General features: G+C 41.6%; 1 protein-coding gene across 3 annotated transcripts in view; it reads left to right on the top strand.

The window, feature by feature from the left end:
* Nucleotides 1–27274, top strand: part of LOC306940377 (MAM domain-containing glycosylphosphatidylinositol anchor protein 2) — a 388778-nt gene that overhangs the window by 132861 nt on the left and 228643 nt on the right. For all 3 annotated transcript variants that reach the window (XM_079525427.1, XM_079525425.1, XM_079525426.1), the window contains exon 3: nucleotides 11233–11407. In XM_079525427.1, the coding sequence (XP_079381553.1) occupies nucleotides 11233–11407 (175 nt within the window). The remainder of the gene's footprint in view (nucleotides 1–11232; nucleotides 11408–27274) is intronic.

Here is a 27274-nt window from a genome sequence, read left to right as displayed (position 1 = left end):
TCTGAGTCCCAGCGATAGCTCCCTGTACGGAGACCAGCTGGCACGTACCTGGAGAAGTATATTTGGGAGGTTGCTATAGTGAAGCCTAGTGCTGCTGCTGCATGCATGATGTGTGGGGAACATGCAATATTTCCATGTTTATTTAACCCAAAGCTAACACGGCCACGTTACTTTTCACTTGAGACCAGCTCCCGCGGCAGCGTTACTATATTTCTGCAGCCGGGAATGCGTGCACGTCTCCTTTGTAGTTTGTAGTATTTTTCTGTACTCTTCCGGATTCAATTCTGTTTCTCAGGAAGACCTCAGGTTTTAGGGTGTCTTTCATGAAGACCTCAGGTTTTAGGGTGTCTTTCATGAAGACCTCAGGTTTTAGGGTGTCTTTCATGAAGACCTCAGGTTTTAGGGTGTCTTTCATGAAGACCTCAGGTTTTAGGGTGTCTTTCATGAAGACCTCAGGTTTTAGGGTGTCTTTCATGAAACTGCCTTAGGTTTTAAGAAGGCCTCTTCAGGGATATTTCCCAGCAATAAGAAGGAACAAGTCAGAGGTACCTCAAAACACAGAATGGTCTCCAAGGTGGAGTGGATATCTAAGAAGGCCTTTTCAAAAGCTTTTGTGAGCACCCCATGCAGTTTTTAAGTTGCTTGATTCAGTATTTAGACATTTGATATTAATTATATCGGCCACGCCCAGTGATATTCCACCACACTGTAACTTCAAACATTTTACCCATGAAAGATCGCGGCCATTACAACAGTCTATACAGCGGCCATCTTGCTACAGTCAAATACACTGAGCCGAGCGTTGCCTAGCAACGTGGAATGCTACTGTACTGTAGAAAAAAATCACACCCGTGTGAAGTGAGGGGCTCTCTAAAATCTACACTATAGCTGAATATAGGAGGGGCTAGTTCCCCTCAAAAATAACATATTCTGGATTAACACTTTAATTGCCTGGGGTTATTTAATCCATTACATTATAGCGCCCATTCGATTTATAAACACGGACCACTTTTACCGCCGGACCGGATGTTGTTGCCACGCCACTTTAAAGGCGATCGACAACAACGGGAGGTAAGAATAAATCTATCGCAACTAGCGAGGGCCGTCTAACATAGGATCTTTTTTCATAATTAGACGGGATTAGATCGCGAGTTATTAATGTTTTAAGATTTTTCGTTTTCGTCGGCTAAACAGGGGAGGGAGTTTTTCGATGACGTCTCACTCTTACGCAACGTCGAGGATTGCCCAACAGGCGCTCCTAGGCTGTGGAGCCATGCGATCCGTTTTCATATCAATAAACTTCGTCTTTTGGACAATACTTCGTCCTGGGCGTCGGGCGTTACTAATAGAAAGGACAAAAAACGTCGTCCTGGACACTGGGGGTGAAACCCCAAATTCACGTGATTCACGCCAATGGCAGTAAAATAGTGTGAAGTGAGGGGCGCCCAGATTTTTCATGTCTGTGAAAAATGAAATACATTAATTACCAGTAAAACGCCCTAAATGGCGAGGTCGCGTGCACGCATCCGCCTCGTTGACGGCAGACTGCTGGGCGAGCGCTGTCGCTTTGGCATGGGGGTCAGAATGAATTCTGTACTGGCCATATAAGGAGCATGTCTTGAGTGTACAGGGTGTGATGAGATCTAAGGGTGGTAACGGGACATTCTCTTGAGTGTACAGGGTTTGATGAGGGCCCAGGTAGGGCCGGGCCTTCATTTTCGGGCCTGTTGAGAACTCTAGTTTTCGCCGGCTGCCGAGCACGGCTGCACTATTATCTTTGGGGCATGCAGGCCCGTCTAGAGTTTGAAATTTGAATGGACAGCTATAAGTCAAAAGGGAGACATCGAAGAGGAAGGATGGATGGGGAAGGATCAACATATGGAATGTCTGACATATATCCATATATGGAGATCTAAGGGTTTGAGGTTTGAGGTCAGATCAGAGTTGCTGGCCAATATTGATGACATCAAGGATCTCCATATATGGGCTTACTGTAACTGTGACAGCAGGTCGCATTTACTATGACATCAGGGTCTCCACATCTCCATCCCTGATGATGTCACATGATGCGACACACATGAAATACACGACACACTGACGGAAATACACGATTCCATAGTTAACTGCGACCTTCGGTCGCAACAAGATGTATTTATATCAGCGAGATGACGTCTCATGTCGTCATACTGTCCTAATTCAAACATTAAAGTCCATAGACTTGGCTGTGAGTGATGTGCGCAGACTAACTTGCTCTGGTAATTTGCCTCGTCAAAAATAGGATCACCGAGAATCTCTCCACTGCAGAAGCTTCCAGCTGTTCCACACAACGATAAAGAAATCCCCAAATGGGTGTGATTCATCTGCGCATACAGTCTGTTAGATTAATCATGTTCCGAGGGCATTAGCGGTCCCGTTATGCAAATGTCCTACTTATACTTCTCGTGTTGTTGCAGCCTCATCAGGCCAAATCTAGTTCACCAGTGCTGGCTAAACAATGCAGAACCTAGTATATGGCTGTTCACCCTGTATAACAGTATAATATAGTCAAGGACCCCTGTATTTATATGTATTTAACTTTTTTTAATACATTTTTTACACAAAATAGCAGATGCTATTTGCTAACTCTGAGAGTATGTACACATTGTTTGTAGGCTACACATTCAGAGTTATGGAAGTTAAGCAAGTTTGAGAAACACTGGCTTAAAGTGATCAAAGACATACGAAAATACAAATAAATGATCTAGAAGTCTTTTTGATACGAAAATACAAATACATGATCTAGAAGTCTTTTTGATTTACTATTCCTTTTGAAACACAGGGTGATCTCTGGTTTGTTCCCTTGGTTGTGTGTATATCATTATCGTGTGGGTTATCCAGGTTGTAGTAAAACAAAACCGGGCACGCTCATATACAGTTTGCCGGGTGCACGGCTCACACATTTTGTCGACTATTATGAGAAATGTTCGTCGACTACCTTTTTTCACTGACAAAAAATAAATAGAAACTAATTACTAAACTATTTGCGCTCGGGTGTTGGTGTGGTGTTGGTGTGGTGAAAATTGGCAATCATCCTAAATCCTTCTGGTACTTTTACTTCAGACACGTTTAGGTCGTCAAGCCTCTTACTCATCCAGATTGTAATATACACAGGTCCATTATGTGTGTTATTCACACCGTATCAAGGTCCATTATGCCTCGTTGGAGTCGGTACTCAATATATATATATGAGTACCGACTCCAACGAGTCATCGACGAGTCATATATATTTATATATATTTTTTTAATTATTATTTTGGACCCCCTGTTGCCATCCTCTGATCACTTGATTGTCTCGCTCCGCCACGCTCGGCTGCACCAGCTGTGCGGGCACGGACCCCCTTTGGCGCTGAAAAAAAAGAGAACGAAAAAAAATAAAGATGCTTAGCAATTAGAAACAGGCCTGTAGTTAGGGAGGGACGACTGTCACAGCAGGCACTTATTGGAGATGCACAGAATGCCGCTTTGCCCTGGGACATGATTCCAGCAGAACAGCTAGACGGACGCGTTGCATTTTAATTAGCTCTCGACGTGACTGTGCCGGGCATATGTTGTCAAGTGGATGCTGATTTTTTTCCCACTCTCCAAGTCTGATACAAATCACGGGGGCAAGGTTTGCTGCTTTCCATGTAAGCAAATGTTGATCTTTCCATTGGGTTCAGCCGACGCGCTGACTTTATGGGGGAATTACATTATCATCGTAATGAGTTTGCCTTTTTCCTCCTAGGGAGCTTCTAAAAGGTTTTCATGTTTTTTAATGACTTTATGCAGAATGTCACCGTGGCGCTGATCGCGTCAGGGTGGAAACCTCACGTGTTTCTGAAACTGGTTATACTTTTCCGGATTCCAAATTCTAAAGTAGTAAAAGCTCAAAACGGCTTTTGAGGTTGTAGATTGGCTTTTTTGTGTGTGTGATACTGTAGTATGACTGAAGTATAGAGCATTTATCTACAAAATTAAACATAAAATGTTAAAATATGGAGTTAAGAGGTTTCTGACTGACAATGATGTGCAAAATGTGAACTTTGTGACCCGTCTTGCGGAGAAGCGCCGAGTTCTCGGAGGTCTTGGCCAACCGAGCCACATTTGTTGATAGTGACCTTATCAACTACACTATGAATATATTATGTTTTTTTACATAACTAAGAAGTGTGAACATTTTACTTCCACGGTAGTAATCACAAGGTGAAGGAAGGAACAAATGAGGAATGTCTTGCCGTATTGTAATTACAGCATCATATTGAATATGGTAATGACGAGGGCAAAACCACTGCTGGATTGGAGAAGTTTGAATTAGACCGGCGTAGGAAGGCCTATTGCTGAGACGTCAGGGGAAATCTAAACTCCAGAAAACCTCCACTGACTAACCTGTACGCCTACTGCGTTTGGAAAGCAATCTGTTTTGGAAACCAATCCTCATACCGTCCTGAGATGAAGGACCACCCGGAAGAGTCTTGCATTGGTCATTATTATTTTATTTGTTTAAATTCCAGAATAGTTTTCACACTGTTTTAATCAATTTATTGAATTTAGATATGTATCAATAGGCAGAGATCTGTCATCGTCTGGCTATGCAAGGCTAAAGTTGAATTAATGCTTGATGTATACTAGATACTCACATATCTGCTCATTTGTTCCAACATTTGAGCAAGTCATTCTAAGCAAACTTGCCAAAGGGTAAAAAAAGTCAATACATTTTCAAATCTTATAGCCTACCGTGTTGATGGTGGATGCATAGGTACGTGGGCATCACAATCCTAACCTCCAGATTTGATTGGCCAACAAATGTCACTAACGTGTCAAAGTCGTACGATTAGTCACACACGTTACCACAGTGAAATTTGTTCCCTGCATTTGACCCATCTCTTGGAGCGGTGAGCCGCAGCGTGCGCCACGCTCGGGAATCATTAGTTGATTTGACCCCCAATCCAACCCATTGATGCTGAGTGCCAAGCAGGGAGGCATTGGGTACCATTTTACAGTCTTTGGTATGACCCGGCCGGGGATCGAACCCCTGACTTCCCAGTTTCAGGGCGGACATTCTAACCACAAGGCCACTGTCTGGAGATACCAGGATCTGATTCGGATTGAATTGATTGATCATTTGATTTGTTTGAAAACAACAAAAATAGCAAGCTCGTTGACGAGCCCTACAAGCTCACAAGATCTTCAAGCTCACAATGCATCGCCTCATGGCGCGCTGTGATCTGGTAGATCAGCTATTTCCGTTACTTGTCTTTACAACAAGGTATAAATAGCTAAACCGCCACCTGGGCTGCCAGTGAACCAGAGAAGATCAATTAGTATTTCCTCAAACACACAATCCCCTCTCAGATCAAGAGTGTTTACACTAGAGCTCAGGAGAGAGAATGGGGTCAAACTGTTAGGCACACTCCAGGACCCCCCAGTGGGTCGAGGTGCTCACGAGTGAAGAACAGGAATAAATATAGCAAATAGGGACACCCGGGGAGTTGAAAGGCTCACCCATAATGTGGCCTAGCCGCCGTCGGAAACAAACGGCAACATCACTTCCCCGTGAATATAAATATGAAAGGGTATTATTTGAGCACCCGCATCTCAGTGTCGCTCTTAACAATGCACTTATTGATACTATATGCCTTCCTATGAAACTCAAAGCTTTCCCACACAAAAGGCGGAGGAAATGAATGGGAGGCTATAAGCCGCAAGAATATTGGATTTCTGCTGAGGTCGCCATAAGCCTGCTCGCTTTGCATTTGCAATTGGGGTGTTCGGGGCGGTCGGGGGGGGGGAGGAAGTTTACGCTGGGCGAGTGACGGGGAATTCAGAAACTTTCCTTTATCTAATTTATGCTCTTAACTTATTCAACTCCCGAGGCTTGTTTTGCTGAACTCACAATGTCCCTACAATGGTGCTTCGACTTTCCTGCACGGTTGTGGTTGTTCGCCATTGATCACTCGCTGAGTTAATGTTTTGTTTTTTTGTTTATATCCCACCCTCACCGCCGCCCATGGGATGTTTTCTCCATATCTTTCCTGATGTCTTTGAAGCAGCCCTGAGGCCTTTTTGTATGCACTGTATGCTGTTTTGTTTTTTGTTACCATACCTACAGTATAGAGCAGGGGTGCCCACACTTTTTGACTTGAGAGCTACTTTCAAAATGACCAGCTCGGCAAGATCTACCCACCAAATCAATTATTATACCATTGCTGAAAATAGTTTAAATATGTACCTGAGGGGGCTTCGGAATAGTAGAGTTTGTGTTACATTCTGTACAGTATAAGACAAATGCACTTGGAATGGGAAATAGAGGGGGAGAAATGTTTATTTTTTTATTTTTTTTATCAATTCTTTTTTTCAATATATTTAAATGAAATACTCTTTAGGGGCCTGTCATGTGATCTACCTGCACAGCCTTTGTGATCTACCTTTTGGGCACCCCTGGTATAGAGTAACCATTTAACAAAAAACAAGAAATGTTCTATAATCATTGTGCCTTGATTGTATTTTTTTTTCTTTTTTAGAAAACAAAACTAATTTGAAAAAAAGAAAAGAAAAGAACACCAATTATAACAGTTAATTAAATGTTCCTTTATAATGAATAATGATTAAAATTAGGGATGTCCGGATCGGATAGGGTGCCGATCATGTCATTTTCAAATGATCGGGATCGGGAGAAATAAATCGGAGATTTTCTTTTTTTATTTCAATACAATAGTGTGTCTAAATAGGCTTGTGTCTAATGTAAATCTCAAAGAAAGATGTACTGTATAAAGTAAACAATGATATTTTGTGAAAACTGTCATGTTTATGCTTGATGTTTGTCGTCCTGGGGCACTAGTTCCAGCAGTGGCAAACACTTGGTCTCAAAGATCATGCAACAAAGACATTCATAGAGGCGTGAATTAGACCCATGATGAAAACAAAGGAATGCAACCCCCACTATGCATGATATGATGATGTCCTATATAGGCCTACTATCTCTGAATGATAGCCAAAGCCATGCAAATGGTATTTTCTCTACAAGAGTTTTCAGTTACATAAGCTGTAGTTACAAGATTCACTCAATCTAATTAACCAATACATAATTATTTTTGCTATGATTTCCTTCTATAGTTCTAATAAAAGCAGTCACATATTTTTGCCTTTGAATAATTGAAAGGCAACAGACTAGACTAGAGTGAAGTCCACTCACAGTTGACAGTTTTTTGTATTGAGTTGTACTTGAAATGTACTGTAATTCTGCAAACTTTTAATAAATACTTCAATCAATCAATCAATCAATCAATCAAAAGGATCGTGAAAAATCGGTATCGGCATGTCTCAAAATCAAATGATCGGAATCGGATCGGGAGCAAAAAAACGTGATCGGGACATCCCTAGTTAAAATGGTTAATCACTTTGCGAAAACGGGTTGGTGGTGGAGAGGTTATAGTTGGAGTGTGAAACTTTCATTTATCTCCCATAACTTTGAGTTATGGTAGAAAAGTACAAAACAGTTCAGAAGTACAACTGAGTTTCTGCCTCGTTAGTTTCCCTTCTCTCTCCCACTCTGAACTCTGAGTACCCAAATGCCCAGAGGCCAGACAAGGACATTACAGAGGCTAATGATTCTGTGTGAATTCCACCTCTCTGCCTGTATCTCTCTCACACAGCACAGCTCCCCGAAGCTTCCACGATAATATCGCCTCAGTGCGCTGGAAACCTCATATGTCCAAAACTGTAACTTTTTCAAGATTCACATTTAAAAATTGCCAAAAGTAGCAGATCGACAAGCTCAAAACGTGCCGCTTTGCGCCGCAAGCTTGCGGATCGGCTGCTTTTGATGCTTTTGTGTGACGCTGTAGTATGATCAAGTAGTAGGGCGTTAATTTACGGAAAAAACACAGAACGTTAGAATAAAGAGATAAGAGGTTTCTGCCCGACAGCAACAATATGAAACCATTGTCAGGTTTTTACTGTAGCTACCTCTCTCCTCACCTCACCTCACCTCCCTTATTCACATTTGCACTGTGTCTTTCAACAGCTCCGTGCACTTCCATGTGTGTAGACGTAGCCCAAGGTGCCGTTGGTGGAAAGTAACTTACATTTACTTATCGTCGCTGTCGGGGCAAGAATCCCGAAACTTTTTGTGTTTTTTTTCCTCCCATAAATGAATGCTATACTTGATCATATACTACTGCATCGCACAGGAACATCAAAAGTAGCAGATCCGCAAGTTCGAAACGCACACGTTTTTGAGTTTGATGATCTGCCACTTTTGATGCTTTAGAATTTGAATCAGTTTTGGACTTATGAGGTTCCCACCCGGCAGACAAATTGGATTCATATTGTGGTATTACTACTTTTACTTGAAACAAAATCAGAGTACTTGTTCCACCACTGCTGAGCGCTATGGGGGTAAAGACCCCAGCATGTCTAGCTAGTGCAGACATCAATCTCCAGAGATAGCACCCAATACCCCCATCCTCCCATGCGATTATATCCCCCCCCACCACCACCATTCATTCCCTCCTCAGATGGTATCTCTATCAAATAGGATGCTATCAGTTACCAGCGTGATGCTATCACCGGCCACTGTGGGGATATTGAATTCCAATCCATGGCCTTTCAATCCCAGCCAGCCCGGGCGGAGAGAGATGTGAGGGCTCTGCAGGCAAAGCCAGTTCATCTGCCGATGATGTTTGGATGAGGGATTGAAGCGCAGCGTCGCTCCGCTCCGCGTCTCCGAGGTTCTCCGTGCGCGACACGGCAGATCAGGCTGACGTCCTGTACTCTGCAACCACCAGTACAAAACCTTTATATTATTTTATTATCTGCTCATGTTGACATTCATCCCTTGCAGGGACGTGCTTTTCTGTGAGGGGAGGGGGGAGTTCAGTGTGTGTGTGTGTGTGTGTGTGTGTGTGTGTGTGTGTGTGTGTGTGCGTGTGCGTGTGCGATTCTACCTAGTATGCCTTTAATGTTTTTGTAGAAATCTGGACTCTTCTGGAGTGATATTGGACAACATTTTGCATGCTTTCACCTATGTTATCAATACACATTAAATTAAAAAAAAGATCAAAACATTGTATAAATCATATTACATATACAGTGCATAAATCCTTCAAGAATAAGAAACAGAAACCGGGTTCAAATCAGGGGTAGAAGAGGAAAGTTAGAGGGGGCAGTCGGGCAGAGATGGAGGGAGGAGATGGAGAGAATGATGGAGCCCTTGGATCATATAGGCTTTCTGCTGTTCACACTGACTATACTGTCTATAACATGTACTGTAAGTGAGTAGATAACTGGGCAACTGTCCAAGGACGGATTTACATGAGAGGATACCAGTTGACCAAAGAATACAAGGTTACAGTGCTGTGTCTCAAAGGTTTACAACCAGTTATGAATGTCAGCGCTCCGTGACCATCCGTGACCAACCATCACAGAGAATGAGCTGACGCATGCAATATACACACGCATGCACGCACACACACACACGCATGCACTCACACATCCCCATATAATCCAAGAGAGCCACGGGGGCATTTCTTGTTTTGCAACGTTTTGTGAGCACTTGTTAAGACCGGTCTGATTTTTCATTATGTTCCCCCATGATGTGAAATTAACTGCCGAAACCCATTAAAGATCTTGACTCTGCAGTCCCTACCTAAACTACAAAGTATGACTGATCTCAAGAGCATATAGTTTTAACTCCTTGAGCACCATGGTTGGACCATCCTGTCCCACACTCCCTTTGTCTCGAAATAGACCTGTTGATGCTGAGTTTTCTACCTGATGTATTGTATGTATTACTGATTAATTGAGTGCAATGGACCTCAATGGAAACAAGCCCCCTGGGACTTTTTTTGTGTTATCCTTTAGCATAACCTTTGACTGTACAACCTGTACAATTGTGTTAATGAAGTATTAAATTATTCAAATAACGAGACTGAAATGTGCATGGATTTTAACAGCAACAACTACTGAAGACGCAATTTATTTTATCATTATTGCGACCGTACTGTACTATAGGTCGCAGTTTAGTATGAAAACCTGCATTTCCCGTCTGTCTGTCTGTCAGTCAATCAGTCTGTCAGTGATGCCTCGTGGCACGCTCCATATATGGCCAATACAGAATCCATACGTTGATCTGACCTCATCAAACGCTGTACACTCAAGACACGCTCCATATATGGCGACCTCGCCCTCAGGGCGTCCTGCTGGTATAATCTTTCTTAGTATTGATTACTCTGTGTTGCTAGCCACCTAGATAAGGCATGCAGGGATCGCTCGCTAGGTCACAGCTGCCAGCAAGTCAATGGTCCCTTTTGTTTAATGGCTGCGCAAGGGAGATAAGTTGTAGCACTAACAAGCTTAGGAGAAGAGATCAGCGACGTGATATTGTTTTGCTTTAGACAATTATAATCCGACAGTCAGGGAAGATCGGGTCAGTCTATTTGTGCAGTGATGCAAATAGCGTGTATCCTGCATGCTTAGACTCAGTAAATTGAGAAAGGGCGCATGCAATCATGTCACCCTCCGGGGGTCCTGGGATGCAATACTGTACTCAGTACTGTACTCTAACGTTGTTGAAGTCAGGACTCATAAAATGTCCCTGGGACCCATCTAAAAGACCACCGCTGGGTCCCGGGACCCATTACATTGAAAACATATTTACATCACTGTTTGTGTGCTTTGCTGGTGTCGGACTGATTTGTATGACGTGTGAATGTTGCAGCGCTGTAAATACATCTTTCTATAATAGCTTGAAATTGTATTGATTCAAGGTTTTGCTGATCTTTTGAGAGTTTCAATTACTCTTTTGCACTGGATATCTTAAGTTAAAGGGGAATACCACTCATTTTCAACATTTTACTATGTCATTAATATACCTTAGAGGTGTTGTGTGGAAGTAATAAAAAAGTCCCCCCATTCTGTGTTTCCTAGAACTGCAGGTCATTAACATGGTGAATCACATCTTGATGATGTCATGTGTCATCAAGCGGGTGGCATGCGTTAGTCCGACGTACCAATAGTCCGACATATACGTGGCCGATTAAGACTCACCCGTGGCTTCCGCATGCCGTTAGGTTAGGGTTGGGGGTAGGGTGTCAGACTGGGACATCAGACCAAACATATGCACCCAAATTAAGCAAGGATGTCCACGTCACTACTCTGCACTGCCTCCAGGGTAACGTGACGTTCTAATGACCGTACTCCTCCCATCCTCTCCAGATCCGCTGGACCAAGACGGCGGGCAGCGTGTCGGACCGCTTCCAGGACTCCAGCGTGTTCAACGAGACGCTGCACATCTCCAAGATCCTGAGGACGCAGGGAGGACGCTACTACTGCAAGGCTGAGAACGGCCTGGGCTCGCCCGCCATCAAGTCCATACGGGTGGACGTCTACTGTGAGTACATCCACGTAGCACAGGGTTCCCGCGGTCATCAAAATCCCGGGAAACGTTTCGTAACCGTTTTCCAGGCCTGGGAAAGGTTTGGAGTTAATCAAACGCTTTGGAAAATGTTTGGATATACGTTGTTTTTGGCTGTTGATTTTCCAATGCATGGCTTTTGAAGATTACGTCATATGGCGGCCAAGTCTATGGGACTTTTATTGTTTGTTTAGAGCACTGATGAAGTAAATCATTTGCCAGCCAAGTCTATGGACTTTGAGGATATTACAATGTTTGTTTAGAGCAAATTGTTTGTCAGCCAAGTCTATGGAAGATGTCATGTGGCCAATATAGATTCAGTGGGCGCCCCTCACTTCACACAAGTGTGATTATATTCTTCAGAAACTATGTGAGATAGCCTACCTGTTGCCTAATATAATGTGTACACTAGTGTACAGGATGTCACGTGCCAAAAAAAGGAATAGATCTATACGCTTACAACATGTTGCATTGCGATACAGTGTTGGCTTGGAGTTCTGTTCTTTATGCCAGTGACACCTTATTTCCAGTCTGTCTTGGGGCATTGATCATCGCACACAAGAATAAGAGCGTCATTATTGCACCATATGATTGGCTTTTTTGGCTCAGTACACTGCTGTAAATAACCTTTTCATCCATCCACGACTATATGAATGAACTAGAAAAAGTGCCCTTCTGGGCACAGGTCTCCACCAGGAGGATAGGACTGTGTGAGATGTTTGGCAAAATGTTTAGGAGTAATATAAACATGTTTGCCTTTGATGGCAATTGGATGATTTGAGGCATTTTGTTCCAAAAATGTGTTTTGCAAAAATCAACCTGTTGGTGGCGCTATAACAGGCCAATGTGAAAAGGGTGGGATATATTCCTCAGCCTAGTAAGAAAATGTGTGAAAGATTTCACGTAAATTGCAAGCTGTGTTCATGATTTGAGGCTTTTGTTCAAAACGGGGCAATCTTGCAAACTGTGAAAGCCAATTATAGCCAATTAGGATGGAATATGAAATATCGGACAGATCCGACTTGAGCACATGACCATAGAGATACTGTGTAACGATTTGTGAGATTTTTGGACAGAATCTGGAGGAGTAATATCAAAAAATGTGTTTTACAAAAGTCGGCCTCCTGGTGGCGCTATAAAAGGCAGATGCAAAATGCAGGTCAAAGGTTTGTCCTTGGCCTCTAGGGAGTGTGCATGCAACGTTTCACGCAGATCGGTGCAGTTTTAGGTAACAAATGTGAAAAGCTGCCTCATGGTGGCATGGTGGCGCTATAACAGGCCGTTCGTTGGCATCCAGGGAGTGTGTGTGCAAAGTTTGGCATCAACCGGGTTAACGGTGCCGGAGATTAGCTGGTAACGGACGGACGGAAGGACACACACACGGACGGACACACGGACGGAGTGCAAAACATACTCTCTCCCCATGCCTTCGGCCTGGTGGAGACAATTACATAATTACTTGGTAGCAGCAGAGTCTGCAGCAGGTCACATTTAGGCTAGATTATGATACTGTACATACTGTAGATATGCAAATCTTTCCCCCTGATACCGTAAGTCACGAGGAAAACCATCGGTTTCCATTAAGGACAGATGGTAAATAACTTCTGGAGGGTACATTGACACATAGCGAAGCGTTTCTGAGCTTGTAGATCAGCAATTTTTGGTGAAGAGATTTGGTGTCGATTTTAAAATAATCTCCAGTAGTCCTGTACATCTCAGGTCCACTTTACTAAGTGTATAGGGTCTTAAGTGCATAAACTGAAGTAATCTTGATTTCATCGTGATAATTTCCAAATGTAATCAAAGTATTCTGCGGCACCACTGGACTTGCGTCTAATGTTGTTAGTTACTGACGTGATACCAGTATCGGAAAAGCTGCTGATATTGCCTAACATGTTTGTATCGGTATCGGCGAGTATGCCAGTCTATGCCGATCCGAAACCACTTAATTTATCACATGATGATACCGTCTTTATGTGCATAGCTGCTCAAAATGCGATGTTCTGGCTTGATTAGAGTTACATTTGACTTAGATATGGAAATAAACGACGATCACATAGCATCGGGTACACAGTGCAGAAAGATAGCGGATGTTGACATCCGTTGAACCGGAAATGAATGAACGGTCAGATTCGGAATTCAGTCAAAATCAGCATATTGGTGAAGTTACCGCCACCATCAGGACTGGGTGTCTATACTATATGCTTGCCCCGTTAAAATGAGGTATATTGTGTATATCACAGATTTTTCTATTGGCATTAAAATGATGAATTAAACATATGAATAGCGCAGGTAGAAGGCACAATCCACTGTTAATTAGGGTGGCCATAAGGGGGTTAACAAACGAGAGCCTGTTATTACCATAGCTTGTAATTAATTAAGTTCACTATAAGATCCTGTTAATGTAAACCCGCGAGGTTGGATGCATTGTGTTCACTCTAGAGTTAAAAAATGGATAAGATAAATGAAAGCATTGCTTGTTTGTTTGTTTGTTTGTTTGTTATTCCCGTACAATTTACAATTCCAAATAAGTTTAAGGCAAAATACTCGCCGGCAATTTATTTAGTGTGTAAAGACCTCAACGCTCTGAGGATTTGTTGTGTTGCTGTAGCTGTATGTATTGAGACATAATGCAGCTCCAAGCAAAGTTCTTTATTACTTTTATGATCATTATTACAGTGCGAGAAAAACTATTTACCACCCAATAGTAAAAGAAAAAAAGAATCAATCCAAAGTCTTCACAGCATTATTGTACTAAATAAATTAGATGGCTACAAGATTGCTTCAGTTTCTTAACACTTAATACAAAAAATCAACCAGAGGCCACTTACTTATATTTTGTTTGTTTTTTGGGTGGTATCACTTCGGTGGGTCCAATGCACATTTATTTAACCTATAACCCCCCTAAGGGGGGTTCCTAAACTTTTCAGGCAGCCAACTAACCATGATTGAACTGAGGACCCCCCTCTGAGGACCCCCCTCCCTGAAAAGCACTTGTGAGCTTGTAGACACATTGTGAACTTGTACTGTAGATCGGCTAAGTACAATATTTGGATCCCTTGTTTGTACTATAAGTAAGTAATAGTACAATAGTACAAATACCTCAACATTGTACTTATTTGCAATATTTAAGTAAGTGCACTTAGATAATTTCCACCACTGAAATTTAATCCAACTGTTTTGGACATAATTATGATGAGGTTTCCACGCCAACAGAGATGATTATGCAAACGCTCTATTAGACACAGAGCACAGCGTCTTTTTTCAGTGTTTATCTTCATGAAAAATATGTTCCCTGGAAAAAGACAAAGTCAAAGAGACACTGAGGATAGTGGGGACCTTTTCAGCCGGATCCGGCTGTGGCTTCAGTTAACAAAGGAGAGCCTGTTGTTACCCTAGCTTGTAATTAATTAAGTTCACTATAAGATTTACGTTTAGCGTAATAACTAGAAAAGTACAACCTTCTAACCCACTGCGCGACACTGTTCCACTTCTAGCACCACTCTATCCTGTAAACCAGGGCTGGGCAACTGGCGGCCCGGGGGCCACATGCGGCCCCCACCTTCACTTAATGTGGCCCTCAGGTTAATGTCAGAATACCGATATAATATTGGTTTCAGCTGTTACTATTTCACAACATGCAAACATGACCCGCTTTTATTACTTACTCAGTCTAAATTAGTAGCTCATTGCTTCAACACAAGTATAATTAAAGGCATTTGAAATTACATAAAAAAAAATATTTTCAGGATTATAATTCAAAAATAGCAAAAATTCAAGATTTAAATTCGAATATAGCAAAAATAGCCGCTGCGACGCGTTTTGAGCTTGTAGATCAGCTATTTTTGCTACGACAGTAATATATGGCCCTAGGGAGTGAGTGTGGAAATATAGTGGCCCTCTCCATCGTCAAAGTTGCCCAGCCCTGCTGTAAACCTAGTTATTTGGAAGTAGTGCATTCAAAGAGACACTGAGGAGGCCCATTAAGGTCTTGAAAGCTTTTATCACGCTGACACGTCTATCGCCTGTAAGAGAGAACATTATTGACCGTTCATTGGACTGTGCTGTTTAACGTAAACCATTTAGGAAACCATTTAGGATGGGAAACCTTTTTGGAGGGTTTTACCTTTAAATCTGGGAAACCACTTTTGGGGTCGTTGTTGCTATGTACAGTTACAGTATATAGCAACATATTTTTTTGGAATAAAACATGAACGTTTTTCAGAAATTTTAGGTCTGGATTTTGAAGGCAGTTTTTTTGTTGTTCCCACACTTTAGAGCTATATATTAATCAAACAAAAAAATCAATTTAGTCAATTATAAAATCTATTTGAATTTTGTGTTTTTGATATATTAAAAAAGCATGATAATATTTTCTTTTAATGAATTGTCTGTCAGGTGTAAACCTCAGTGGAAACTTTTCAGAATTTAAATTCAAAAGTAGCAGATCAGCAAGCTCAAAATGTGTGGCTTCACACTTCGTTTCAAGCTTGTAGATCTGCTACTTTTGATGACGCTGTAGTATGATCAGGTAGACTGTTCATTTACCAAAAAACAAAAAAAAAGAATATGGAGAGAAGAGGTATCTGCCTGACAGCAGAGATATATACTGTATAAGAACATGCTTCTCGATTCATTACAAAAACTAAAATCTCTAGAATAACCTCTAAGAAAATGTATGATAGTTGCAGGCCTATTGTAGATGGCACATGATCTTATGTGCCCACCGAGACATTAACTATCTGCTGTGTAGTTGTCTGGGGTACTTTCTGTGGCTGCGGCTATAAAGGTACACTTAAAATGCTTTCTCGTGGTGTGGTGCCTCTGGAAGAGAGAGGCGTACATGATGGATGAAATTCCGCCTTTATTTCTCCACTCCTCCACTCTGTTACAGAATGGTAGCTCCTTCTCCTCTCTCACCAGTGCTAAGCTGTGTGTGTGTGTGTGTGTGTGTGTGTGTGTGTGTGTGTGTGTGTGTGTGTGTGTGTGTGTGTGTGTGTGTGTGTGTGTGTGTGTGTGTGTGTGTGTGTGTGTGTGTGTGTGTGTGTGTGTGTGTGTGTGTGCGTGCGCGTGTGCGTGCGTGCGTGCGTGCGTGCACATGCTATTCCGTAGGCTGGATGATATACAGGTGCAGGTGAAATGATTTATTAGGAAGTACAAGCAAGAGGTGCAAAAAACTTATATAGTCAATGGAAAAGAAGAGTTTGGCACTAAAAGCCAGAGACACTTTACTTATTGGTCTGGCCGGCTATAATGCATTATAATACACGCATAATGCTTCATAAAACTCAAATCAACAAAATCAAAATGCGTTATAAAAAGATTTGCACATATTTTCACAATTCTTGAATAGCCAGTGGTTAACAAAGTGGTTACATGATTGTGACGCTATGTTAATTAATGCTAGGGTTTAAAGATGGAGTGCCACAATTTGTGTAGTTTTCCAGTTTTTCATGTGTTTATGAGGTGACAGTACTTCATTAGACACCCTGGAGTCGTTTTTATGTGCAATGGTGTAATAACTTTGTATTTAGGGTTTCTTCCTGGAGGCTGAACCCCTGACAGTCAAACGGGCCAATGATATAAACACTGATAGTGTGATGTATTACTATTGCACGCACACACGCACCTCCCCCTCTATATATATTTTTAAATACGACAACCTCTGTGGGCGGAGCTGCCTGCCACATACACACGTGTGAACTGAACAAAGCAGTTTGCTGCTCTGTGCCTAACTGTGTGACAGATTTTCAAACAGTCATTTTACACATTACCAGTTCACAGCAGAGCAGAGTCAGCAGACGTCCATTAGATTGTTTTTCGTTAGATTGGAAGCAAGTAGATGTTCACGTCGGGTCCTCAGGATTAATCAGTTGCTCTTGCTGTTCTCAGTTCAGGTTGTTTCTTTTATAATCACAGTGGTCAGGCTTTGATACAGAGTGTAGTGTCACAGTGTGCATTCTTGTTGGCTGTTGTAGTCAATATGTAGGTCCTAATAATACTTATACATACAAGGCTGTAAAGTCAAGAATTAGAAGTATCTGTTGTGTCGTGCTGGAAGGCAATGTTGCCATGTCTGGTTATTACAAGCGACTTTTCATATAAGTAACTTGCAGGGGAGATGTGGTTGACTTGACCAATGGTTCATGTGAAGGGCCCTCAGATTAAAGGATTGGTGTTGTTGAAACGTTTTCATAAATATTCAAGGCAATTTCTGTGACTTGTTTTCGTGGACCTGGCCCCTTGTTTCTTTAAACCTGGCAACCCCAGGTTTTGCTTTTGCTGAAACTCAATGCAGTTGGAACAGCATATTGATGTTGTAAATTGAGTTTGATCAGAGCAATAGAAGAGTGGAGAGTCTTCTGTCCAGAGCATCATGTGCCTAGGGCAGAGCTCCAAGACAGTTTCAATGCCTGGGTGCTTAGCTGGAGGAAATTAATAACCTACAGTATATTGGCAAATTATTCATGCTAAATGATCTATCAATCTAATTGTTTCTGCTGTTAAAAACTATGATTTAATTGGATGATGAGATGAGCTGATTGTGACAATAGGGTCAATATAATTGGAGGAAATAAATAAATGATTAAAACAAATCAGAAAAAACAGGTCTGATATGGTATGGATGCGTGGATTATAGGCCTAATGATGCTTATCCGACATCTCAGAAATATGGGAAGTGTTAACTTCTAACATTCACAACATTGGTTACATTACAGACACCAATGTGTCATTTTGTAAACAAAAGGGCAGAGCCATGGGCTGTCCTTTTATAAGGAGGGGGAGGGACTAGGACAAGTGGGTGGTCTTAAAGGAGGTGGCGGAGGGACTGGATCAGGTGGGTGGTGCTAAGGTTAAACTCACGCATACCTAATGAACTGGTGGGTGTGTCCACATAAAACCATCATTTTAACAAATACTGTACACTTTTTTGAAAAAAATATACCTCCTTATATAACAATAACACCTGATGATTATGTTTAAGGGTGGAAAAAAATCACGGCACTCCATCTTTAAGTGGTTAATATAAAAAAGAAGTTCCCATCACACAAACCTTTGGCGTCCCCCCTGTAATAATCCCCTTGAGGATCCCCTAGGGGTCCCAGAGACCCCCCTGGTACAGTATATAGTCAGATGTAGATTCATCTTTTTCAAAGAGGGTACGCACGCAGCCCAATTTGGGTGTCCTTGACATTAAAACGCTGTGAAGAAAGAAATCAAACGTCTATGGCATTTATGATCACAAATAATGATCTCTTATGTGGGGTCAAGACTAGTTTTTTTATTTAAAAAGTTGATGGCAAACTTTACCTATATAATAATGATAATTTATGGTAATTGGTACTTGGAGCCCGGCCAAACGGCAATCAACCTCACTCCTTTCAACTTTTTACTGCTATGTAAAACTTGAACAAAATGAGGACAAAATTGGAAAGGCTTCCATTGCAGCACAGCACTCGAAGACGACTCGTTAAAATGATGATGGGCATCTGGCCAATGGACATTTGCTGAAATGAATAGCCAGACAGATTTAGAATAGGTTCCCGCTATTATAGAGTCGAGTATAAGAATTATGATGTGATTTAACGAATATATAACTTTCGAGAAATTGAACTGTAATCTAAAATGTGGCGCTTTGCCTCCGTATGCGACGGGCTAATCGTTTCATTTCCGAGAAATGGTCCTGATTAATCCATTGAGACCTGGAACGCATCCATGTCACGTTAGCGTTTAACCACATTAACCATTAACCCATTTTGGGGCGGGAACCCCTTTTGGTGTTTTAAACATTGTTATAATTTAGCTATTGAAAAATAGCAGATCTACAAGCTCATAGCGCGCCACCGAGTGGCGCGCTATGAACTTGTAGGTCTGCTATTTTTGAAAAATCGTTAAAATGTGCCTCAAATCTTTCCGAAAATTGTCATGATTTAGAAAACTTTTTTTTTTAAATTTCGACGTCAGGCCTGAATGGGTTAAGATCCCGGTGGCATTCCGTAAATCTGTAAATCACTATGTTTAAATGTGCCGCGCACGCCATTCATCAAACAACGGCGCTAATCACTTTTCTGCAAAGTACGCACCTGCATCTCTCTGTTCAATGGCTGCTTCAGTGGGTGTTTTATAAGTGCTCTCTCTTGTCCTCTGCATTATGGAGACAAGCTCATAAAATGGAGGACTGGCTGGTAAAATGGCGTCAGAAATCCATTTCATGGCCGCCGGGAGGAGAAAGCAGGTGTTGGAACAGAGTTACTGTGGGCTAAATAAGATGAATGGTGGGAAGAAGCCATCCTGACCTGCTCACCTCTCATCATACAAACTCTTTTTAGATTTGAGATTCTTATTATTGCTTTGGTGCCTCCCATTCATACACAGAAACATTCTGTGTGTACAAACAGAGCCCTGGATCTCTGAAGAGAGTACCAAATGGAACCTTTGCCGGTCCATTTGGTTCCATTTGTACAGCCTTTAATTAACAGTGAGTTATTTTACTATGCACAAAGTGCACAAGGACACCTATTCTCTCTTTCAGTATAAAGCGTTGTTTCCTTTAGTGACACTATGCACCAATGGCCTCTAAGTACCTTAGTCTAAGACTAAGTACCTCTCCTCTCCTCAGGTTAGCTAAGTTAAGGGATGCTATGTTATGTTCTGACACACCGGGGATGCTGAAATAAGGAAGCTGCTTCTTTTTTCAATGTCATCTCTATGCATACCAGCTTTATATTTTTGAAGCATGCTTTTTCAAATATGTCTGAAGATCCATTCATTCAACACGACTGTGTGTCTGCAGACAGACAGTAGGTTTGAATGGATCTCTGAGGACAGACGGTAAAGTTGAAAGGATCTCTGCAGGTTGGATCGATTGGCACTTTGAAAATACTTTTGAACGCTAAAGGTCCTTGCAGAGTGGCCGCGTTCTTTGGGAAAAAAACGGCGTACAATCGGAAAACCGCAGCAGTGTGCAGGGTAATATAAGGTAATAGCAAGAGTATTTCTACATAAAGGAATGAGAGTAATTCTTCCTCCATCTACTCCTTGGTTGCAGTAACAGGCCGGTGGGGAGCAGGGCGGGGGAAAGGAGCCAGATTAGGCGTTGCAGAGAGGAAGACCTGGACATAATCAGCTCCCTCGGAGCATCATTAGCAGACGAGTTTCATCGGTTCGCCGTTTCAAGGTCTAGCGTCTGAATGCCATTAAGCCTACTATAAAGTAGGTATAATTTGGTGCTTAATGGACGCAGCAGGTACTGGTTTGGCATTTAGGAGAGTGCGTTTTTATCAACTTTGCCATCTTGATGAAATTGCATAGATGGGCCCTGTGTGCTTGAATAATCATAATTGTGTTAAGAGGCGCTCGTGCATATATGCATGGAGAGAAAAAAGGGGGGCGATGATGATGCGCACGTGTATCGCTAGCATAATGCAGTTTGTGTTTGTAGCGCATCTCACGTTTTGCATATTGTTATTGTCTCCTGGTATGCACGAAGGCATGAACATGCAGGAATAATGGAAAAAGAAAACGGGGGCGGAGGGTGGGGTGTTTAACCACTTAATACTCCTTTTGTACGACAAGTAACAGAAATTGTCGATATGCTGTTGTCAACGAGCCAAACATTTTGAAATGATCATTGACTTTTTTTTTATATCGACTCTGTCGGGTGGAAACCTCCAAAACTGTTACTTTTCAGGATTCAAATTCAAAAGCATCAAAAGTAGCAGTAGCAAAAGTAGATCAAAAAGCTTGCGTTTCGAGCTTGTATCAAGGTCAAGGTCAAGGTAAACTTTATTGTCCACAAGGGAAATTTGGCTTGGGCCTTCACCCCTGCTGCAGCCACAGTGACACATAAAACAGAATGGAAATACATAACAGAGTGCACAAATAGTATGGTTAATATAACCTCTCAAAATCAATGCTGTTTCAGAGCCTCGTTCAACATTTTAGTTCACACCAGTACACCTGACGTACTTCCATTTTGGTTCGCTGTACCTTTTACCAGCGGGCAGAAGTACAAACTCTTTATTTAAAACATGGGTACCATCACTGACTGAGATTTGTGGAGCCTGTCTTAGTGTAGCCTGCTCATAAATAGACTGCAGAGAGGGGAGTTGTCTTACCCTGTGATCTTCCCTGCAGTCTGATACTTTTGATGCTTTTGTGTGACGCTAGTCAGTGTTAATTCTGACAGCAAAATTCTGATTCAGTCTTAGGTCCTACTCTTTTGATTAACACACCATTTAGTTTTAGTCCTATTTAAGTCATCTGAAATTGTTTAGTTTTAGTCTAGTCTTACTCTACTAAACATATACAACTGAATAAACGTAACTTACGTTTATTGGCGCTTGCCGAGACTAAACGTAGGTTACGTTTTTCGGTGGGGAAAGTATTAAACGTCTACCGGTATATCGACCGTCTATATTTTAGCGTTTTGTTTTTAAAACGTCTATAGACTGTCTCTAATCTAAGCCTAGACCGCTAAAAACTTTCATTTTTAGACCAGTTATAACACATTTTTAACGCCTCTAATAGCCTGAAAAATGCTTAGTGGCTTGTAATATGAAATATATCTGTTTTAATTCCCTCTTAGCAGAGAAATCAGGGATTATAAAGCCATACAAATTAAAATACCCAGGAGGCTTGAATCCCCACCGCCACGAAAATAGCCGATCTACAAGTTGCCAACACGTAGCAATACAACGTGCTGTGAGCTTGTACATCGGTATTTTCAAAAGATTTTGAATAGTATATTTTGATACTAATGTTTCCATACCAGACTTTTACTTACAGTTGGAGGCCATCGATATTGTCCTTTTCTTTTTGCTGAGTTTTGCGTGATCTGCGCAAAAGGACAGTTAACCCATTTTGGGCGGGAACCCCTTTTGGTGTTTTAAACATTGTTATAATTTAGCTATTGAAAAATAGCAGATCTACAAGCTCATAGCGCGCCACCGAGTGGCGCGCTACGAGCTTGTAGGTCTGCTATTTTTGAAAAATCGTGAAAATATTTATTTCAGAAAACTGGAGGATTTAGAAGGATTTTTTTAAATGTTGAGGTCAGGCCTAAATGGGTCAAATGATAAGGGACAATATCGGTGGCACCCAACTGTAGTTGTAACAGAGTTTTTCCACAGTTTGATAGCCTTCATACTTTAACCACTGCCCGATGTGGAGTGCACCACCCCGTCCCTCCTCTCATGCCTTTAGCTCTGCTCTTCTATAAATAATACATAAATAAAAGACATTAAAATAACGTTTAGAGGCTGATTCATTATGTCGAATATTTTTTTTATATCTACAGCAGCGTTTTAAAGTGCTACTTGCATCTGGCCTCGGTGCTGCCTGTCGCCGTGCGCTTCATTAGTTTAGTGTTGCGTACGTTGCAACATCCAGCAGAAGCTCCACCGTTCTATCCTCCCCAGGAAGCGTTATAGCCGTGTGTCCCCCGGGGGGAGGAGGGGGGAGTTTAATTGATGGGCTACTTGCTGTACACGTTTATTTTTAGTGCTTTTGCAGCCTTGGTTTTTAATTAGTGTTAAAAACAAGAATGTGTGTTCAGGACAGCGGGGCCACACAACAACAACAACAACACTACAGTACCACCTTGTGTTGTGCTCCGCCCAGGCCCACTTCCTGAATCTCTTTAGGGTGCAGGTCCCATTAATGGTCCAGTAGATGTCACTATTTCACCTCATGCAGGCTCAAGAAGGAATAAATGTCAATGCAGGTGAACGAGGTTTTGGCCAGCCTTTACACTTGACTTAACTTGATTGTTTTAAAAACATTTTAACTCTAGAACACTAATCCCAACTTGTGTTAAACCATTACTAAACCCGGGTATATTTTATCCGATAATATATTCCATAAAAAATATTTCTCATCAAAAGATATAGTACAGCAATACATGGCAAATTGAGGTACTCTTCTTTGATATTTCAACGAAACAAACCTACTGTACCTTCAATGAGCATCATGAAGATACCCAATGACCCACCCACCTTACAATTTACAATTTACAATTTAGGCATTTAGCAGACGCTCTTAATCCAGAGCGATTTACATTAAGCAAGAACAAAAAAGCATGGGAATACATCACATAAAAAGCATTTATCATGAAACATGCGTACCATAAGCTAAGAATGTAACAGTGGAATATCTATATAATGAAGCTATACATATAAAACTATACATACAGTATATACTATACTATACTATGCTATACACCTCAGACATCAGCAACATTATGGAAATTACATAAGCATAATATTGTCTGGGTGAAAATCACCCAGGTTTAGTGTTCTAGGGTTAAAATAGTGAAAATAGACAATCTACAAGTCCACAACGTTGCATTGTGGACTTCAGTATGACAACTCTTATACAATGAGTTAGGGCATTTATCTGGGAAAAAACATTAAAAGTTGAATAATTATGTTAATAAGAGGTTTCTTCCCCGACAATACTGAACAATGGTTCAAGTCGGTAATTGTGAGGCAGTGTTGTTGCACATTGGAAAACAGCAGATCTCCAAATTGCAATGCAACATTTTAGATGTTTTGCAGTTCATTGTACCGGTGCCCGAATAACTAGTATAAATCAGGCCCTCGTTTAATTGGGACTCGCTGTGTTCCACTGGCTCTGGACTAAAATATCACCCTTGGCGCTCTCCTCTCCATCTTGTCTCCCTCTCTTCACTGTACTTAATAGAGCATAAAATCCGTTACAAGTGATCTAAAGATGAAAAAAAAAAAATAACAACACCAACACACTTGTAAAGTAGTTTTCCTTTGTTTCGTTGCAGAGAGCGAACAGAGACAATGTGTACTAATTAATTTGTCTCAAGTTCTTTCCCATCAAGCTTGTATGTATTGTAGCGTTTGCGGTCCCTCAAGCTGACTCACTAATTTGGGGGGTCGCTACAGTATGCTGAAGCAAAAAAAAAGGCAAAACATTTAAAAACATGACTAAAAATACTAAAATGCTATTGTTGATTGTTTACTGTAGAGAACACAATGCAAGTGTCTTTGACATTCACTAATCAAAAGAATTGTGCTCTTTAGGGGAACTTGAGATCAATATGAGCTTGTACTGTAGATCGACTATGTTCGGCAAAGAGTTTGGTGTACAAGGGACAGTATTGAGGCTTTAAGTATAGTTAAATATACAGTGTACAACACTGTGATGATACTGCTGTCAAACAAGTCTATGAATCTATCTATGAAATCTAATCTGCAACACTATTTTATACAATATGTAGTGGGGGGGGGGGGGGGGGGGGTCTCTCTGCTAAGGGTCCTTATTGGCCGGTAAAACGTTGAAGACCCCTGCTCTATAGAATCAATCTTAAATGTGCTATACTGTATCACCTTTGTCAAATGGTGCTAGAACCATTAGTGCCTAAACTCGGCTGAACCAACTGATATAGACACTCCGGCCGCGGTGATGGTGGCCGGCACCTTACCCCCTGTGCCATCCGAGTGCCTGTTGGACTATCATGTCCAAGACTGGTTTTCTGTCTCAGTTGATGGACAATAATGCTTTCTGGTCTTGTTTCCTATATTGATAGCCAGCCATCAACTCTTGGGCTGTTGTTGTTTTTTATGACTGCCTGCCTTTGACATTGGACATTGATGATGATGGAAAACACTTATTGCGGTACTTTGCAGGCTCTCAAAGTCTGTCCTTTGGCCCTGCCGTTCCATCAGCCTGACAATACAGCTTCCTCCCCATCTGAAATTGAAATCTCCCTGACCTCCACCCGTGGTAATGAAAGACCCTCAACTTCATGTTTGTTTAAATGACCACGCTTGCTTGCTTGATTCCATGTCAACAGATTAGTTGATAATTAATTCATCTAATAGTTAATAGCTCGGCTTCAGATCCCCATTAGATAATGATTTCCTTTTTGCTTGAATAATTATCGTTTTATGTCTAGGTCGATCATTGTTTTGTATCTGGTCATTGACGTATTGTTTTTCATGTTCGACATAATGACTCTGCATCTACACCAATATACCGCTGTTGTTGGGCAAAAACCTTTTTTTTTTTTTTTTTTTTTAAATCTCTTTTTTTAACGTAAAGTAACACCCTACTTGATCATACTGCAGCATCACTCGAAAACCAAATACATAGATGATGCTGCTGTGATGGGTTATAGAGAGAGAGAGGTGGGGGGAGGGGGAGGTTAGACAGACCCATGCAACTCTCTCTGATTACGGCCCCCACTCTCTGCTCTCTCTCCCCCCCACACAGGAGAAAGAAGTCCTTGAAAGAGTAATGGGCAGTCATGAACCGCCTTTACCTCCATTAAGCACGCCAGCCAAACATTTACATAATGTACACATAATGTGCTGATTCACTCTGTGCCGGCCGGCGCTCAAACAGGGCCCGGGATAAAAAGCTCACCAGGGCCAGGATTGCGCCATTCATCAACCGGCGAGTCATTTACATCCAAACGCACTTAACCCATTCAGGCCTGACATCGAAATAAAAAAAAAAAAGTTTTCTAAATCATGACAATTTTCGGAAAGATTTGAGGCACATTTTAATGATTTTTCAAAAATAGCAGACCTACAAGTTCATAGCGCGCCACTCGGTGGCGCGCTATGAGCTTGTAGATCTGCTATTTTTCAATAGCTAAATTATAACATAATGTTTAAAACACCAAAAGGGGTTCCCGCCCCAAAATGGGTTAATGGTTAATGTGGTTAAACGCTAACGTGACATGGATGCGTTCCAGGTCTCAATGGATTAAGGGCCGCGGCGCACATACGGTAGATCTTTGTCCATATATATTACCTGATCCTTACAGATGGCGGGAAAAAACTACATGTAATGTAATGTAATAATTGTATTATATCATGTGATATATTTAAATATAATATAATATTGTCGCTATCGGGTAGAAAATTGTAAGTCCGAATTTGTTAATTTAAAGGAAATAGGGTGGAAAAAAACTGGTGATCCAATGTAGTTTACACACTTAGCAGATCTACAAGCTCACGGCGTGTCTCGAATATGCAACGCGTTGTGAGCTTGTAGATCGCCTATTTATTAATTTGCTAACTTTTGTGCGACACTGCAGTATGACAAAGTAGGGGGCGTTGATTTTCTAACAAACAAATAAAATAAAAAGTGGACGTATGCAAATACAAGGTTTCTACCCGACGACAATAACAATACGCCGTCTCTGTTGGGTGGAAACCTCTGTTTTCAGGATTAAAATAGCAAAAGTATAGCACATCCACAAGCTCAAATGACAACGGTATCTAGTGTATATAGACCACATTCACACGGCGGCCATGTTGGCATTTTGCATTGAAAAAGCAGGGTGGCAATGGCAACCATAGTTGCTGTATTATGATCAAGTATGGCGTTTATTTACCCCCAAAAATAACCACAAAACGATAAGAGGTTTCTGCCTGACAGCAACGATATAAAATCCCTTTCAGGTTAATAAAAATTCAGAGGAGATACTATTTGTGTCGGGCATTCAGAGTGCGTTGCACTGGGAGCGAACAACACCAGAAGGCGTGTGTGTGTGTGTTGGGTGACGCATGGTATGCGTTATACTGTTATGATTTGCACAACAAATGGTCATGGGATAAGTCATTGTGTGTGCAGGGGATTCATCTTCAGAGAGAGAGAGAGAGAGAGAGAGAGTGCTCCGGCAACCGACTAACAATTATGTCTTCCCTTCCAGTGTGACTCATAACTCATCCTATTGAACTGGGTTCCTGCGTCTGCCGACTCCAAATGAACCCGCTAATCGATAGGATCCCCTGAGATCTCCTCCTCCTCCCACACGCTAACCCTTCTCCTCGTCCTCCTCTCTGCGTGTACACACGC

Source organism: Electrona antarctica, assembly GCF_951216825.1.
Source record: "Electrona antarctica genome assembly, chromosome: 17".
In the NCBI taxonomy this organism is placed as follows: Eukaryota; Metazoa; Chordata; class Actinopteri; order Myctophiformes; family Myctophidae; genus Electrona; species Electrona antarctica.
The sequence above is the reverse complement of the archived record's forward strand: the minus strand, read 5'-3'. Positions and strand labels throughout refer to the sequence as shown.